Source organism: Xenopus laevis, chromosome 3S (genome assembly GCF_017654675.1).
Source record: "Xenopus laevis strain J_2021 chromosome 3S, Xenopus_laevis_v10.1, whole genome shotgun sequence".
In the NCBI taxonomy this organism is placed as follows: Eukaryota; Metazoa; Chordata; class Amphibia; order Anura; family Pipidae; genus Xenopus; species Xenopus laevis.
In genome coordinates, this window is record NC_054376.1 from 47,502,177 (window position 1) to 47,518,875 (window position 16,699).

At 43.6% G+C, this 16,699-nt stretch overlaps 1 protein-coding gene across 1 annotated transcript in view; it reads left to right on the forward strand.

Moving 5' to 3' along the window:
• Positions 1-15,705: 15,705 nt before the first annotated feature.
• Positions 15,706-16,699, forward strand: part of LOC445857 (ras GTPase-activating-like protein IQGAP1) — an 81,600-nt gene continuing 80,606 nt past the window's right edge. Inside the window, exon 1 of the mRNA XM_018255372.2 lies at positions 15,706-16,330. Coding sequence (XP_018110861.1) covers positions 16,282-16,330 — 49 coding nt within the window. The 5' untranslated portion in view covers positions 15,706-16,281. The remainder of the gene's footprint in view (positions 16,331-16,699) is intronic.

Consider the following 16,699-nt stretch of genomic DNA (forward strand, 5'->3'; position numbering starts at 1 on the left):
AGAACACTACTCTGAATAAGCAATTTTCAAGGTTAGCTGTGGGCTGAAGCTATGCAAACCCCAAAAAAGGGCAGCAGGGGAGGTGTTTGCTTTATGGGGATTCCCCCAAATCGATGTGATGGCTCGGCATGGGCAAGGTATGGTCAAAGAAAGGGCAAGGTATGGGCAAGGTAAGCGCAAGGTATGGGCAATGTGTTAAATGGGGACCCATGACCAGAAGCGGATGCATGGGTAGTTTAAAGGAGTGGTTCATCTCTACGTTGCCTTTTTTGTATGGTATAGAATGGTGGGTTATGGTGGGTTAAAAAGGCAACCTTTATTAGAAGAAAGCCAGCCAAATACAGTTTCATTCAGCAAGAGCACCTGCCGACCACCATTTTTTTCAGCAAGAGCCCTTCTTTCCATCCCAGGCAGGTCACCTCCACCTTGGCCATCGTGCCACTGTGCCACCGTCCCTCCTTATTCCTCCTTTGATCTACGCTGTGCTCTTTCCCCAGGAAGCGACTTCCACTGATCCATCGGTCACTCTTGCTCCAGGCTGCAACTTCCCCTGTTCCATCGGCCACTCTTACTCCAGGCTGCAACTTCTTCAGATCCATCGGGCACTGTTACACCAACCAGCAACTTCCACTGATCAACACGCCATCTGATCCACTTCTTCGACCCAATGATCTGTTCAGACGATGACGAGTTTCTGCCGGGGGCAGGAATTGAACTCACGACCTTATGCACCGGGGGCGGATGCCTTAACCACTTGGTTATCCAGAAGGTCTCCCTTTTAAGGCCCTCCAGGGAGCGTATTGACTCTATTAGCCAGAAAATAGCCTGCCGGCACTACCTGTTATATGAAGAGACACCAAGGGACGTTCGGCTGTAATGGTCACCTGGAACACCTCCTGGAAGGCCTGTCTACTGTGGCGCCCTGGCTTAGGCGCCTGTTAAATGACCGGGGAGTCCCCAGTTCGAATCCCGGGAGGTTCCTTTTGCAAACCGTGGAGGCGTGCTTAAGATGCCCTTTTCTTCAAGCAGCATTAGCCAGTTACTGCTAATGGTCATCCAAAACCTTTCCGGGTACACTGGGCCACAGTGGCGCACCGGCTAAGGCGCCTCTTGAATGGCCGGGGAGACCCGAGTTAGATTCCCGGGTGGTATGTTTTGGAAACCTTGGAGGCATGCTTAAGAATCCCTTTTCTTCAAGCTGCATTAGCCAGTTAATGCTAATGGTCATCCGGAACCACACCCGGAAGGCCTGGCCACTGTGGCGCACCAGCTATGTCGTCTGTTAAATGGCCGGGGAGTCCCGAGTTCAAATCCCGAGAGGTATCTTTGGCAAACCTTGGAGGCATGCTTAAGATTCCCTTTTCTTCAAGCTGCAGTAGCCAGTTAATGCTAATGGTCATCCAGAACCACTCCTGGAAGGCCTGGCCACTGTGGCGTGCCATCTAAGGCGCCTGTTAAATGGCCAAGGAGTCCCGAGTTCGATTCCCGGGTGGTATGTCTTGGAAACATTGGAGGCATGCTTAAGATTCCGCTTTTCTTCAAGCTGCATTAGCCAGTTAAGGCTAATGGTCATCCGGAACATTGCCTGAAACACTGGGCACCTGTGGCGCACCGGCTAAGGTGCCTGTTAAATGGCCGAGCAGTCCCGAGTTCAAATCCCAGCTGGTGACTTTTGGAAACCTTGGAGGCATGCTTTAGATTTCCTTTTCAAATTGCATGTCTTTACATGTCTTTCACCCCACAGAGGCTGAAATTTGAGTCCAGCTTGGGGCTAGTCTGTTCCACACCCGGGTATGTGTTTTTTTTTCCATGTGGCTACATTAAAGCAACTTGGCTGGGTATATACAGACGACGTCACTTTGGTTTGTGTGTTTAACACAGAATAACTAAACCCAGATAACCCAATATTTTTTCAAGTTCTGTACAGAACACTACTCTGAATAAGCAATTTTCAAGGTTAGCTGTGGGCTGAAGCTATGCAAACCCCAAAAAAGGGCAGCAGGGGAGGTGTTTGCTATATGGGGATTCCCCCAAATCGATGTGATGGCAAGGCATGGGCAAGGTATGGTCAAAGAAAGGGCAAGGTATGGGCAAGGTAAGCGCAAGGTATGGGCAATGTGTTAAATGGGGATCCATGACCAGAAGCGGATGCATGGGTAGTTTAAAGGAGTGGTTCACCTCTACGTTAACCTTTTTATATGGTATAGAATGGCCAATTCTAAGCAACTTTTCACTTGGTCTACATTATTTCTGTATGGGGAAAGACCCAAGTTGATGCAGAGGTAAGGGAAAAAGGTGGGAATCGAACCCATAACCTTGTGGACCTCCCAGTCCGGGGGGGCACGCGTTCTACCGACTCTGCTATTGGGGAAGGCTCTTTTAGAGGGTTACTTCAGGTTGGTATTGACCCTATTATGACCCTATTAGTCTGCGTACTAAGATAAAGGTACAGCCAAATGGAAGGTGGATGATGCCCTGTTTGCTACCTGTCTGTTGAATACAAAGGCATAGGTTGCATCTTCCTCAGGCTACATTAATGAGAGACAGATATGTATGGTTTGGTAAAGCGCCAAAGCTGCATTTTCCTTCTGCTACATTAAAGTGTAATCAGCTTGTCAAATCCTTTGTTTTTATTTAAAGTTTTGTACAGAACACTATCCTCTTTAAGCAATTTGCTAAGCTCAACTTCAGGCTGATGCTAGCAAACCCCTAAAAGGGTTCTGTATGGGGGAAAAAAGACCCAAGTTGATGCAGAGGTAAGGGAAAAATGTGAGATGGGGAACCATCAACCAGTGCGGCTTTGGCACTGAGTTTTCAGCAGAGGTGGGAATTGAACCCATGACCTTGTGGACCTCCCAGTCTGGGGGGCATACGCTCTACCGACTCTGCTACTGGGGAAGGCTCTTTTAGAGACTTACCTCAGGTTGGTATTGACCCTATTATTCTGCGTACTAAGATAAAGGTAGAGCCAAATGGAAGGCTGATGATGGACTTCCGGCACTTGTCCTTCCATCACTCTCCAGAGTTAGTTAAAGCACAATCAACCAGTGCTGCTTTGGCACTGAGTTTTCTGCAGAGGTGGGAATTGAACCCATGACCTTGTGGACCTCTCAGTCTGGGGGACATGCGCTCTACCGACTCTGCTATTCGGAAGTGCTCATTTATAGACTTACCTCAGGTTGGTATTGACTCTATTAGTCTGCTTACTAAGATAAGGGTAGAGCCAAATGGAAGGCTGATGATGGACTTCCGGCACTTGTCCTTCCATCACTCTCCAGAGTTAGTTAAAGCACAATCAACCAGTGCTGCTTTGGCACTGAGTTTTCTGCAGAGGTGGGAATCGAACCCATGACCTTGTGGACCTCTCAGTCTGGGGGACATGCGCTCTACCGACTCTGCTATTCGGAAGTGCTCATTTATAGACTTACCTCAGGTTGGTATTGACTCTATTAGTCTGCTTACTAAGATAATGGTAGAGCCAAATGGAAGGCGGATGATGGATTTCTGGCACTTGTCCTTCCATCACTCTCCAGAGTTAGTTAAATCACAATCAGCCAGTGCTGCTTTGGCACTGAGTTTTCTGCAGAGGAGGGAATTGAACGCATGACCTTGTGGACCTCCCAGTCTGGGGGACATGCGCTCTAACGACTCTGCTATTCAGGAATGCTCCTTTATAGCCTTTCCTCAGGTTGGTGTTGACTCTATTAGTCTGCGTAATACAAAAAGGTACAGCCAAATGGAAAGCGGATGATGGAAATCCGGCACTTGTCCTTCCATCACTCTCCAGAGTTAGTTAAAGCAGTCATGGTTGGCAGGAAATCGGGGTGTGCTGTCCTATGCCATACCCTTTCTTTGCAGGATCAGGACGATTTCCTTCTGACTGTCCCAGCGGAGATGTTTCCTTTCCTCCCTTGTCGCTCTGAGCAGTGAGATTGACACGGACTACATGGCGCACAGGACACACATTACAAGCGGATCTGCCAGCACTTGCGCGTAGAAGAGCGCTGTGCACAGGAGAGCGACAGCGTCCCCTTTCTTTGCAGTATCAGGACGATTTCCTTCTGACTGTCCCAGCGGAGATGTTTCCTTTCCTCCCTTGTTGCTCTGAGCAGTGAGATTGACACAGATTACACGGCGCACAGGACACACATTACAGTGAGGAAGTGTAAATTGTAACCCGGATCTGCCAGCACTTGCGTAGGAAAAACAATCCAAAATCACAGGGGGTCGCTTTATCGGTACTAATGAACAAATTGTGCGCATCGCTCTCCTGTGCACAGCGCTCTTCTACGTGCAAGTGCCGGCAGATCCGCTTGTAATGTGTGTCCTGTGCGCCGTGTAGTCCGTGTCAGTCTCACTGCTCAGAGCGACAAGGGAGGAAAGGAAACATCTCCGCTGGGACAGTCAGAAGGAAATCGTCCTGATCCTGCGAAGAAAGGGTATGACATAGGACAGCACACGCCGATTTCCTGCCAACCATGACTGCTCCATAGACCAGTACCAGCTGTCAATCTTGCTGGCAGAGAAGAGCGCTCCAGACATAGGGCGGCCAGGAGAGATAGCCAGGGAGAAGAAATCAACTGCTGCATTATGGATGGTCGCTGGGTCGCCTTTTCTCAAGAGGACAGGAAGTGGAGTTTCAGTGAGTTATTTTTTAAAGGCTTTGCAATTTAAAAGTTTAACTTGTGTTTGTGTTTATTTTTCGATGTACAGATGAAGCCACTTGGATTTGTGAGTTAAATGCGTCATGACTCAGAGTTAATTGAAGAAACTGTGTTATCTAAAGTTATCTTAACTCATTTAATGCATTTAACCTTTTCATTAGCATACCAAAGCACCATTGTTCACAATGGTGAATGCTTTAATTAGATGGGATGTTGTGACACAGTTTTCTGTGTTAAATGAGATAAATGGGATATCTGTGTTTAGTTATTCTATGTCAAACAGACAAACCAAAGTGGCTGCATCTGTATACTAACCAATTTTTTTTAAAAAAAATTTTTTGTTGTTACTGGTCCTTTAAAGCACAATCAACCAGTCCTGCTTTGTCACTGAATTTTAAGCAGAGATGTGAATCAAACCCACAACCTTGTGGTTCTCCCAGACTGGGGGGCATGTGGTCTACTGACTCTGCTATTGGGGAAGGATCTTTCAGAGGTTTACCTCTGGTTGGTATTGACTCTATTAGCAGAAGATGGACTTCCGCCACTGCCAGTCAATGCAGAGGCAAAAGGGGACAATAAGTTATTACGGTCAACCGGAACTGCTCCCAGTATGACTAGGCCGTGTGGCCCATCGACTGCTCCGAGTTCCAGGCCTGTTTGATAGCTGTCTGTTGAATACAAAGGCATAGGTCGCATCTTCCTCAGGCTACATTAATGAGTGACAGATACGTAGGGTTTGGTAAAGTGCCAAAGCAGCATTTTTCTCCTGCTACATTAACGTGTAATCAGCTTCTCAAATCCTTCGTTCTTATTTAAAGTTTTGTACAGAACACTGTCCTCATTAAGCAATTTGCTAAGGTCAACTTCAGGCTGATGCTAGGCAAATCCCAAAAAGGGTTCTGTATGGGGAAAAAAGACCCAAGTTGTTGCAAAGGTAAAGGCAAAATGCTAGATGGGGAAGCACTGTCCTGAAGATGATACCTGGGTAGCTTTGAAGGACAACTGGATACATTAGGATCAAGAACACTAGTATGTAAATGCAGTAAATCTTTCAGGTCTCAAAGTGAAAAACTCACTAGTTTAGAGAAGGGGTCTAGGTGCACTGCCCTAAACCTTCAGCTGAGGGTTGAGCAGGCACTTCCAAGGACCAATCTTCCAGGCATACATTTCAATTAAAAAGTATTTTATTTATTCCTGTGCACTAGGACACAACCTAACGTGTTTCATATTGATAGGATACTTAATCATAGGCTACTCACAACCAGTGTTGGACTGGCCCACTGGGATATCAGGAAAACTCCCGGTGGGCCCAGGTGTCAGTGGACCTCTTGCTTCTAACCATTTGGTCTGTTTCATGGTCATTCCCCATTTCCTAGGCTATTTAGTGGAAGAATAGAGTATAGTACGTAGATATAAAAGACAAGAAAAATAAAGAGGTTAAGTGAAGAGAGGAGAAATACTATTTGGAAAGTGGGCCCATGGTCTGAGGTTTTCTGGTGGGCCCCTGGCATCCCAGTCCTACACTGCTCACAACTCACTGTTATTAGCAGATTTCCACAGACAGTTGAACTCAACCGGACTGACACGAGCATGCAGATTTTGTTGAATTTTATTTCAAAACTGAAGAAAGTCTCCCATACATAGATCAGACCTTTAAGTCAGAGAATATTTCGTAAACCAGGGTTGGATAGTCAGTTGAAGAGCACCTAAATGGCTGCTAACTGAAGAGGGGAGGGGGGCTAAGGGTCACAGCAGCTTACGGGACTACAAGGAGAGGTGAAGGACAAATATAACAAAATGCAGCTAGAATGCAAACTAATATATATAATAAGGTTGTGTGTAACATAACAATGTTTCACATTATTCAAGGATTATCTAGGGGCATCTTCCCTAGACATTTACACTGGTAAGGCCCCATCTAGAATATGCCGTACAGTTTTGGGCTCCATCACTCAAACAGGACATTATTGTATTAGAGAGGGTAGAAAGAAGAGCAACTAATAATCTCTCTAATGCTTTATTTCCCAGTAGGTCTTTCCAGCTAACACAAGGTCACCCATTCCCATTGGAAGAAAAGAGGTTCCGCCTAAATATTTTTTACAGTGAGAGCTGTGAAGATGTGGAATTCTCTCCCTGAACCAGTTGTACTGGCTAATACATTAGATAGCTTTAAAGTGGACCCGTCACCCAGACATAAAAATCTGTATAATAAAAGTCCTTTTTAAATTAAATATGTAATCCAATTTCTTTTTTTTATTAAACCATTCATAGCTATTGTAAACTCATTTAAAAATATCAGCTGTCAATCAAATATTGCCTACCCCGCCTTTATGCCTAGGCATAGAGGCGGGGCAAGCAATTACTTTCACTTTCCATTCAGCACTTCCTAGATGTCACCGCTCTCCCTACATTCCCCCAGCTCTCTTATTGATTTAATTGTATAACCAGGGCATGGGGATGGACATTGGGTCCCTGTCCCCTGGTGCACAAACAAGATTCTGAGATGATACAAGGCTAGCCTTTATAACAGTGTCCACAAAATTGGCTCCTTCCTGGTTGCTATAATTATGAATTCCCAGACTGATGGAAACAATGTTGAAATAATTTATACAGTGTAATTAAAATTAATTTTGCTTGACTAACATGATAAAATAGGATTTGGAATAATTTTGTTTGGGTGACGGGTCCCCTTTAAGAAGGGGCTGTATGGCTTTTAAGCAAGTGAGGGAATACAGGGTTATGGAAGATAGCTCATAGTACAAGTTGATCCAGGGACTAGTCTGAGTCTCCATTTTGGAGTCAGGAAGGAATTTTCCCCCCTCTGAATCAAATTGGAGAGGCTTCAGATTTTTTGCCTTCCTCTGGATCAACTGGCAGTTATGCAGGTTAGAAAAAGTTAAAAGGTTGAACTTGATGGACGTGTGTCTTTTTTCGACCTAACTTACTATGTTACTATATTACTATGTCAATACAGATTTAAAGCCTTGTCTGTAGACAGCCTGTTAGCATATGCAGTCCCCTAGTGAAAAGAAAAAAAAAGTGCTGCTAATCCCTGCCCGTCCAGTTTTGCCTGTAGAGTGCTGTCACACAGCATTGTTTACTATTCTGAACTGTGAATGCATTCACTGAAAAAATTGTTTGTATAAATGTTTATGTAAATGAAACCTTAAGGGGCACATTTACAAAGCTCGAGTGAAGGATTCGAATAAAAAAAACTTTGAATTTCGAAGTGTTTTTTTGGCTACTTCGACCATCGAATGGGCTACTTCGACCTTCGACTACGACTTCGACTACGAATCGAACGATTCGAACTAAAAATCGTTCGACTATTCGACCATTCGATAGTCGAAGTACTGTCTCTTTAAGAAAAACTTCGACCCCCTACTTCGGCAGCTAAAAGCTACCGAAGTCAATGTTAGCCTATGGGGAAGGTCCCCATAGGCTTGCCTGTGATTTTTTGATCGAAGGATATTCCTTCGATCGTTGTATTAAAATCCTTCGAATCGTTCGATTCGAAGGATTTAATCGTTCGATCGAACGAATAATCCTTCGATCGTTCGATCTCAGGATTTGCGCTAAATCGTTCGACTTCGATATTCGAAGTCGAACGATTTTAGTTCCTAGTTGAATATCGAGGGTTAATTAACCCTCGATATTCGACCCTTAGTAAATCTGCCCCTAAGTGTATGTAACATTATTCAATTATTATTTGGGGACATCTTCCATAACCATTTACTGTGTTTTATTTTATTTACTGTGCCATTATTATTGTAACATTATTCAATGATTATTTTGGGACATCTTCCATAAACATTTACTGTGCACAGTAAATGTTTATGGAGGATGTCCCCAAATAATCATTGAATAATGTTACAAATACTGATTTGAAGCCTATAAAGCCTCGTCTTTAGACAGCCTGTTTGTTAGCATATGCAGCCCCCTAGCGAAAAGTTAGCTTTTCAACAGCTGGTCAGAGCCCACTGAGTATGTAAGTGTCACAAACACTTCTAACATAATCCAAGATGGGAATCTCCTGTGAGAACTTTTCATTACTACTATCGAGATGCCGACCCTTTGGGATGGTTCAATAAATTCAGTATATAAAATATTTCCAGCCATATTAATTTTTAGGGTTTAGTTGTTCTTTAATGTTCACAGCAATAATGAACTGTTTACGTAATTAAAAAGATATGTTTACTATTAAAATGTAAAAACATGTAGCAACCAGCACTCATATATTAAAGGGATACAGACTCTTTTTTTTCCCTAAAAAAATACATATACCTGGTCTAATATTTAAAATATAGGACCATATGAATATAGGGGTTGTAAATGCATTTTCAATTGTGCTACCTAAAGCCATGTCAGTTTCTGCATTTATAGTGATTTTTTTTGCCAAAAAAAGCTTCAAAATACAAATTTACTCTGTGCACGTGTTTTGTACATATTTGTAATTCAATAAATAAATAATTTTAGATTTCTAGTTCCCCAAAAAAATCCTAGGTTGCAGACCTATTTAGTATTTTTACCAAAGCTTTAGTATTTAATATTTTTAGTATTTTTATCAGCTTTATTAAAAATTTAGTTTAGTTTAGTGCAAAATGCATACTTGCATTTCTGTGCTGCAATCTACTGCATGTGCCTGGACCCAGGCCAATGCAATGGTTTAGGGTGCAGGCAAAGAAAGCTAATGCCAGCATTGGAACTGATTCTCACCCTGAGCTTTTCCACAGACCGAGATCAGCTCCTATGTACAATAGCCTTAAACACAATAATATGAAATCTATTGCTGAACAGATTCTTCAGGTATGTACCAGTAACAAAACTAACCCTGTGCATCCCACCGCAAAAAAAAAAATTCAGAGTGGCCTGGCGCGCACAGCAACCCCTCTCTCCCGCAAACTTTTAAGGGGTCTGCTCCTCTATAGTTATGCCAGTGGTAGATGTACACAAACTGGCCTTTTTAAAGGGGACCTGTCACCCAAAGAAATAATTTCAAATTCTTTTCTATCATGTTAGTTGAGCAAATTAAACTTTACTTGCACTGTATTTATTATTTAAATTTTGTTTCCTTTTGTCTTGGAATTATACAATCACAGCAAGCAGGCAGCAGCCATTTTGTGGACATGGTTATTAAGGGAAATTGTGTATCACCCCAAAATCTTATGTATGCACCAGCATAAGGGACCTAATGTCCATGTGCAGTGCCCTACACAATTATAGAGCCTGAGGAGGGAAGGGGGAATGTGCGGAGAGCAGTGACATGTAGGAAGTGCTGAATGGAAAGTGAAAGTAATTGACTGCCCCTCCTCTATGCCACTGGCATAGAGGCGGGGCAGGTAATATTTGATTGACAGTTTAGATATTTAAACACCTTTATAACAGGTATGGATGTTTTAATGAAACAATTTTTTGGGGTTTCATATTTAGTTTGCAAAGGACTTTCATTATGCAACTTTTTATGTGTAGGTGACAGGTCCACTTTAAAGGGGTTTGTTCATCTTTAAGTTAACTTTTAGTATGATATAGAGAGCGATATTCCGAGACAATCTGCAATTGTTTTTCATTTTTCATAATTTGTCGTTTTTGAGTTATTTTGCTTTTTATTCAGTAGCTCTCCAGTTTGCAATTTGAGCAATCTGGTTGCTAGGGTGCAAATTACCCTAGCAACCATGCATTAATTTGAATAAGAGACTGGAAAATGAACAGGAGAGGCCTGAATAGAAAAAGGAGTTATAAAAAGTAGCAATAACAATAAATGTGTAGCCTTACAGAGCATTTGTGTTTAGATGGGGTCGGTGACCCCTATTTGAAAGCTGGAATGGATCAGAAGAGAGCAAAAAAATTATATATTCAACTATAAAAAAAATACATAATGAAGGCAATTGAAAAGTTGCTTGGAATTAGACATCCTATAACATACTAAATGTTAACTTAACGGTGAACCATCCCTCAGTATGCCTATTGTGTTGGCCTTTATAGGTTGGTCCTCACCCACAGGTATGAAATCAAAGTGTACAGGACCTTATAGTGGTGCATCCAAGGTTGTATTATCGGCTACCCCCAGTCCTCAGTATCCCTTAATTCTGCTCATACTAGCTACACCTATGTCACACTACAGGAGCTAGTCTCACACTATAAATCTTTATTCACTAAGGCCTTTCTCTCCGATTTCTACGGAGATGCTGTCCTACCTCTGGGGCTCATTTATCAACACTGGGCAAATTTGCCCATGGGCAGTTACCTATAGCAACCAATCAGTGATTAGCTTTTTGAAACCAGCTGCAAGTAGAACAATGAATGCAGCAATCTGAATGGTTGCCATGGGTTACTGCCCATGGGCAAATTTGCCCAGTGTTGATAAATGAGCCCCAGTTGTTCAACCTTACTGTGGCCTTCTGCCCCCGCTATGCAGTGAATGTAAGAGTATTATACCTAATAACTCCTTACCATTTGTACACTAAGGAATTTAATAAACACAGGCAGAGATTTAGTCCCTATGCTCCGATCACTGATCAGCCACTGAGTCGGTCCAGGGTGCAGACACACATAACATATTTCGGTGCTTAAATGCTTACTTATGCTTTTCAACACTGTGTATGCCTGCATCTGGGCAGATGCAGTGTGTCCAGGTTCAGGCACAGGGGTAGGCAGAACAGAGCATAGGGTTTGAATATCAACCTGCATTTATCCACAAGCCTAGATTCAGACTCATGTGGCATTAGCCTTAAAGGGGTGGTTCACCTTTAAATTAACTTTTATTATGTTATAGAATGGCCAGTTCTAAGCAACTTTTCAATTGGTCTTCTTTATTTATTTTGTATCGTTGTTGAATTATTTGCCTTCTTCTTCTGACTCTTTCCAGCTTTCAAATGGGGGTCTAAAAACAAATGCACTGTAAGGCTACAAATGTATTGTTATTGCTACTTTTTATTACTCATCTTTTTATTCAGACCCCTCCCCTATTAATATTCTATATTCCCATTCAAATCAGCGCATGATTGTTAGGGTAATCTGGACCCTAGTAACTATATTGTTGACAGTGCAGTGGAGAGCTGAATAAAAAGCTAAATAACTCAAAAAACAAAAATAATAGAAAATGAAAACCAATAGCAAATTGTCTCAGAATATCCCTCTCTACATCATACTAAAAGTTTACTCAAAGGTGAACAACTCCTTTAAGGATGTTGCTTTATATTACCCTGTTTATGGTGGTGTCTATCACTACTTTACTGCCAAAAATGCTTATTAAGGGCACAAAGTGCAAAATGACACAGACCCTGGCAGTAAAAGTTCAGAGGGCAATGGAGTTTGCGGGCCCTGTTAAATCCCTGTTACATTCAGCTGAGCAGCACTATAATGCACTGTAAGTACAAGGATGTATTTCACAGGTCTGCTGCTGGCTACATTTATGTGACTGCTCAGTCAGGCCCCAGTGATGGACTGGGCTACCATAATGGGTCCATCAGCGCTCCGCTGTCAAACTTTAAAAGGAAGATTTCTTATCATATTGGGGGACTGTATAAAGGCATACATTTATGTACTGTGGTGACCTGAGCTACAGAGATGCATAATCTCCCTTAATTTGCGTCTTCTTAAAGGGATATTGTCATAGGAATTTTTTTTTTGAAAATGCATCAGTTAATAGTGCTGTTCCAGCAAAATTCTGCACCAAAATCCGTTTCTCAAAAGAGCAAACAGATTTTTTTATATTTAATTGTAAAATATGACATGGGGCTAGACATATTGTCAGTTTCCCAGGTGCCCCCAGTCATGTGACTTGTGCTGTGATAAACTTCAATCACTCTTTACTGCAGTACTGCAAGTTGGAGCGATATCACACCCTTCCCTCCCACCCCCAGCAGCCTAACAACAGAACAATGGGAAGGTAACCAGATAGCTCCCTAACACAAGAAAACAGCTGCCTGGTAGATCTAAGAACCGCACTCGATAGCAAAATCCAGGTACCATTCAGTTACATTGAGTAGGAGAAACAACCTGCCAGAAAGCAGTTCCATAGTGCAGTACTGGCTCTTTCTGAAAGCACATGACCAGGCAAAATGACCTGAGATGGCTGCCTACACACCAATATTACAACTAAAAAAAATACACTTGCTGGTTCATGAATGAAATTTTATATTGTAGAGTGAATTATTTGCAATGTAAACAGTGTAGTTTAGAAATAAAAATATCATAAAAATCATGACAGAATCCCTTTAAAGTGTAGTCATCCCTAGCATTTAGTGACATAATGGCACAGATACACATACCTCAGAAATGTGAACTACATATCGTATATACCCGAGTATAAGCCGAGTTTTTCAGCATCCAAGATGTGCTGAAAAAGTCTACCTCAGCTTATACTCGGGTCAGCGGTACCCGACCCGAGTAGCTGAGATTGCAGTCACTTTTAATCATTCCTATACCAACAGTAGAGACTGCAATATCCCACAATGCCCTCTGTTGGTTATATGAAAGAATAACAGTGCGCCCTCTGTTGGTTATATGAAAGAATAAAAGTGACTGCAATATCACACAGCGCCATCTGTTGGTTGTATGAAAGAATAACAGTGACTGCAATATCACACAGCGCCATCTGTTGTGTAACGAACATACCTGGTGGTCTAGGGGGGGGACGACAGGGGACGCCCGCCTCGACGAGTGGCTCTGTAGGCCGCAGGCGCCGGCGTCCTAGTGGCGCGCTCTGGATTTTCTTAAAGGCGCAGGCGCACTGACGTAGTGACGTCAGCGCGCAATTCAAACACTATTTAAAGCCCATTAGGGCTGTGAGACTTTGCCCGTGATAGGATTTCGTTCCTGGTGCTTTCTGAGCTTTTGCTGTATTCTGAATCTGTTTGATCCCTGTTTTGACCCCTGCCTGGCTATTTTGACTATTCTGAATTCTGGATCCTGACCTTGCCTGCTTACGACTACTCTACTGTTTAACCCTTCGATTGATCACCCGGTTTTGACCCTTTTGCCTGTTTGACGATTCTTGCTATCTGCCTGCCTCGACCCAGCCTGTTTGACGATTCTTGTTATCTGCCTGCCTCGACCCAGTCTGTCTGACGATTCTGTTGCCTGTTCCATTTGTACCGTGACCTTCGGCCCAAAATACTGTGCTACCTGCCGTGCCCCTCTGCTAGCCAGAACATCTTGCCTTGTACCCCTCGTTAAGTCCAGGTGGCACCCAAGTAAGCTGAGGGCTCCTCCCGAAGCCCAACGGTGGTCACACTACTGGTGAAGCCGAGCCGAGACCAGGGTACTTGGCACCTGTTCTGGTATTGGGTGCCGGCCGTGACATGTTGGTTGTATGAAAGAATAACAGTGCGCCCTCTGTTGGTTATATGAAAGATTAACAGTGACTGCAATATCACACAGCGCCCTCTGTTGGTTATATTAAAGAATAACAGTGACTGCAATATCACACAGCGCCCTCTGTTGGTTATATGAAAGAATAACAGTGCGCCCTCTGTTGGTTATATGAAAGAATAACAGTGACTGCAATATCACACAGCACCATCTGTTGGTTATATGGAAGAATAACAGTGACTGCAATATCACACAGTGCCCTCTGTTGGTTATATGAAAGATTAACAGTGACTGCAATATCACACAGCACCCTCTGTTGGTTATATGAAAGAATAACAGTGACTGCAATATCACACAGCACCATCTGTTGGTTATATGGAAGAATAACAGTGACTGCAATATCACACAGTCCCCTCTGTTGGTTATATGAACGATTAACAGTGACTGCAATATCACACAGCGCCCTCTGTTGGTTATATGAAAGAATAACAGTGACTGCAATATCACACAGCGCCCTCTGTTGGTTATATGAAAGAATAACAGTGACTGCAATATCACACAGCGCCTTCTGTTGGTTATACGAAAGATTAACAGTGATGGCAATATCAAACAGCACCCTCTGCACATGGACAGTGGGACAATGCACACAGTAATCCGTTTGGCAATTCTCTGTCACCATCAACTTTGCAAAGAAGTCCGGTTGATCGCTGGGGGGGTCGCTTTGGCAGAATGTGCGCTGCTGGGAGACAGGGCTGTAGTTGTGTCTAGGCTTATACTAGAGTCAATAAGTTTTCCCAGTTTTCGTAAGTAAAATTAGGTACCTCGGCTTATACTCGGGTCGGCTTATACTCGAGTATATACGGTATCTCCCACAATCCTTTGCTAGTCAAAGCTATAGTGGAAGAAGACTGGAGCTGACTGAGGTCACTGGGAGCTACCATCTGCTGGTTTTCCTGCAAGTGTGATTGCAGTCATGCAGACACATTCCTCTCCTCCACAATACTTTGTGTCTGGGCTGTAGTGCGATCTGCCTCCTGTATTAACTTGAGAGAAGGAAAGGGATGGAGGTCCGTTTTCCTTATCGACAAAACCAGGCAGCCCTCGCAGCTCAGCCAGGAATGAGAACTCTCAGCTATAACGATAGCAAACCCCATTGTCAGTATGTCCCTAACACACACTCCTCCTCCCCTTACCTCTGCTTCTCTACAATCCTGCTCGGGACAGATACTCTCACAGTGCTGCGTCTCTTGGGTTGCCACCTTTGCTGATGGCTTAACCCAAACACGGGGGAACAGGTGTGATGACATCAGAGGTGGGCACAATGATGTTGGTGGCATTTTGCACAGGGGTGAGGCTATTGCATCACTCAGATGCAACTGGCTGGATTTCTATCTCAGTGTTTTAAAGTGTTGATGCCCAATTCAAAATCACACAGGTGGCAACCCTATATCCAGCTATATTCTGCTTGCTGAGTAAGCCAAATCCATTTTATTACAGGTATGAGATCAATTACACAGAAATCAGTTATCAAGAAAGCTCTAAAATACAGCAATGTAAATTTAGAGAAAAAAAACTCATTTTGGATTGATTTGCTTTTTCTGGACCTGTAATAATAAGAAATACATTGCATTTGATAATAACAAAGCCATGTTGAGATGAGGATCTTAGTATTTTGTTTTTCATTTATTGTCCAGATCATTGTTCGGGTCTTATAAGGCTGAGACTCGGACAGGCCTTAGAAAAACCGAACTGTTTGGATCAAACCCGAACAGGTGGCATCTCCCCCTCTGCAAACTTTTGGTGGCTCCCTGTCTATCTCACACGCGCTTTCCCTTCTGTATGAGAAGCGATCGCTGATTGGTCGATGTGGCAAATAGATCCAATAACAGAGTGGGAGTCTACAGCAGACAGGAAAGTGCACTCACTGAGCTGGTTGTGAAAAAAGCAAAGAGGCGGCGGAGGGCGACGTGAAGTCGAATGAAAAAACATGACAACCGTCCCGTCTACGTGACTTTTCCCCGTTTGACTCAGCAGCCATCCCACAAACTGTGTAGATCCGGCCATGCAAAGTATATGTGCCTGACAGCCTTGCTTTTATGACGCTGCCCAGTCATTCTGCGATCTGATAGGCTGACGGGCGGAGGGGCGGGCAGCCACACCCGGTTCCCTCTCAGTGACTGAGGAATCGCTTTTACCACCTCTGAAGTTTGTCTGAGTTTTGCTGTCGGCTCTGCGGTGTTTCCGTTCACCATCCCCGGCCCGTTTGTGGGCATAAAACTGGTTCAGGACAGTATCTGCCAGCAGCATGTCCGTTTCGGAGGAAGTCGATGGGCTTGTTCGTCCCCACTATGGCTGTAAGTGGTACCTTCCTTAGAATGACACAGGCTCGTGGCTTGGCAGGGCTACGGGTGTTACTCAAGGCAACTCCTTAGTGAGGATGGGAGTAGTGGGTTATTTCACGTTTCTCTCTCACACAGAGACACACGGGAAAAAATATAGTGCCCACAGTGAGTGTCCGCAAGAGAACGCTGCGTATGTATCTGCAGTCACTTCAGAGGCAGCCCAAACCAATGTATACCTTACGGGGGGAGCATATGGAAGATTCTGCTCTACCTGTGGGCACAGTCACACCTATTGGTTGCCAGTAGCTATAATTGATGTGTACACTCTGATTATTACTATGAACATGCACATTTCTGCAGCACTGCGCAGTAGAAAGAGAC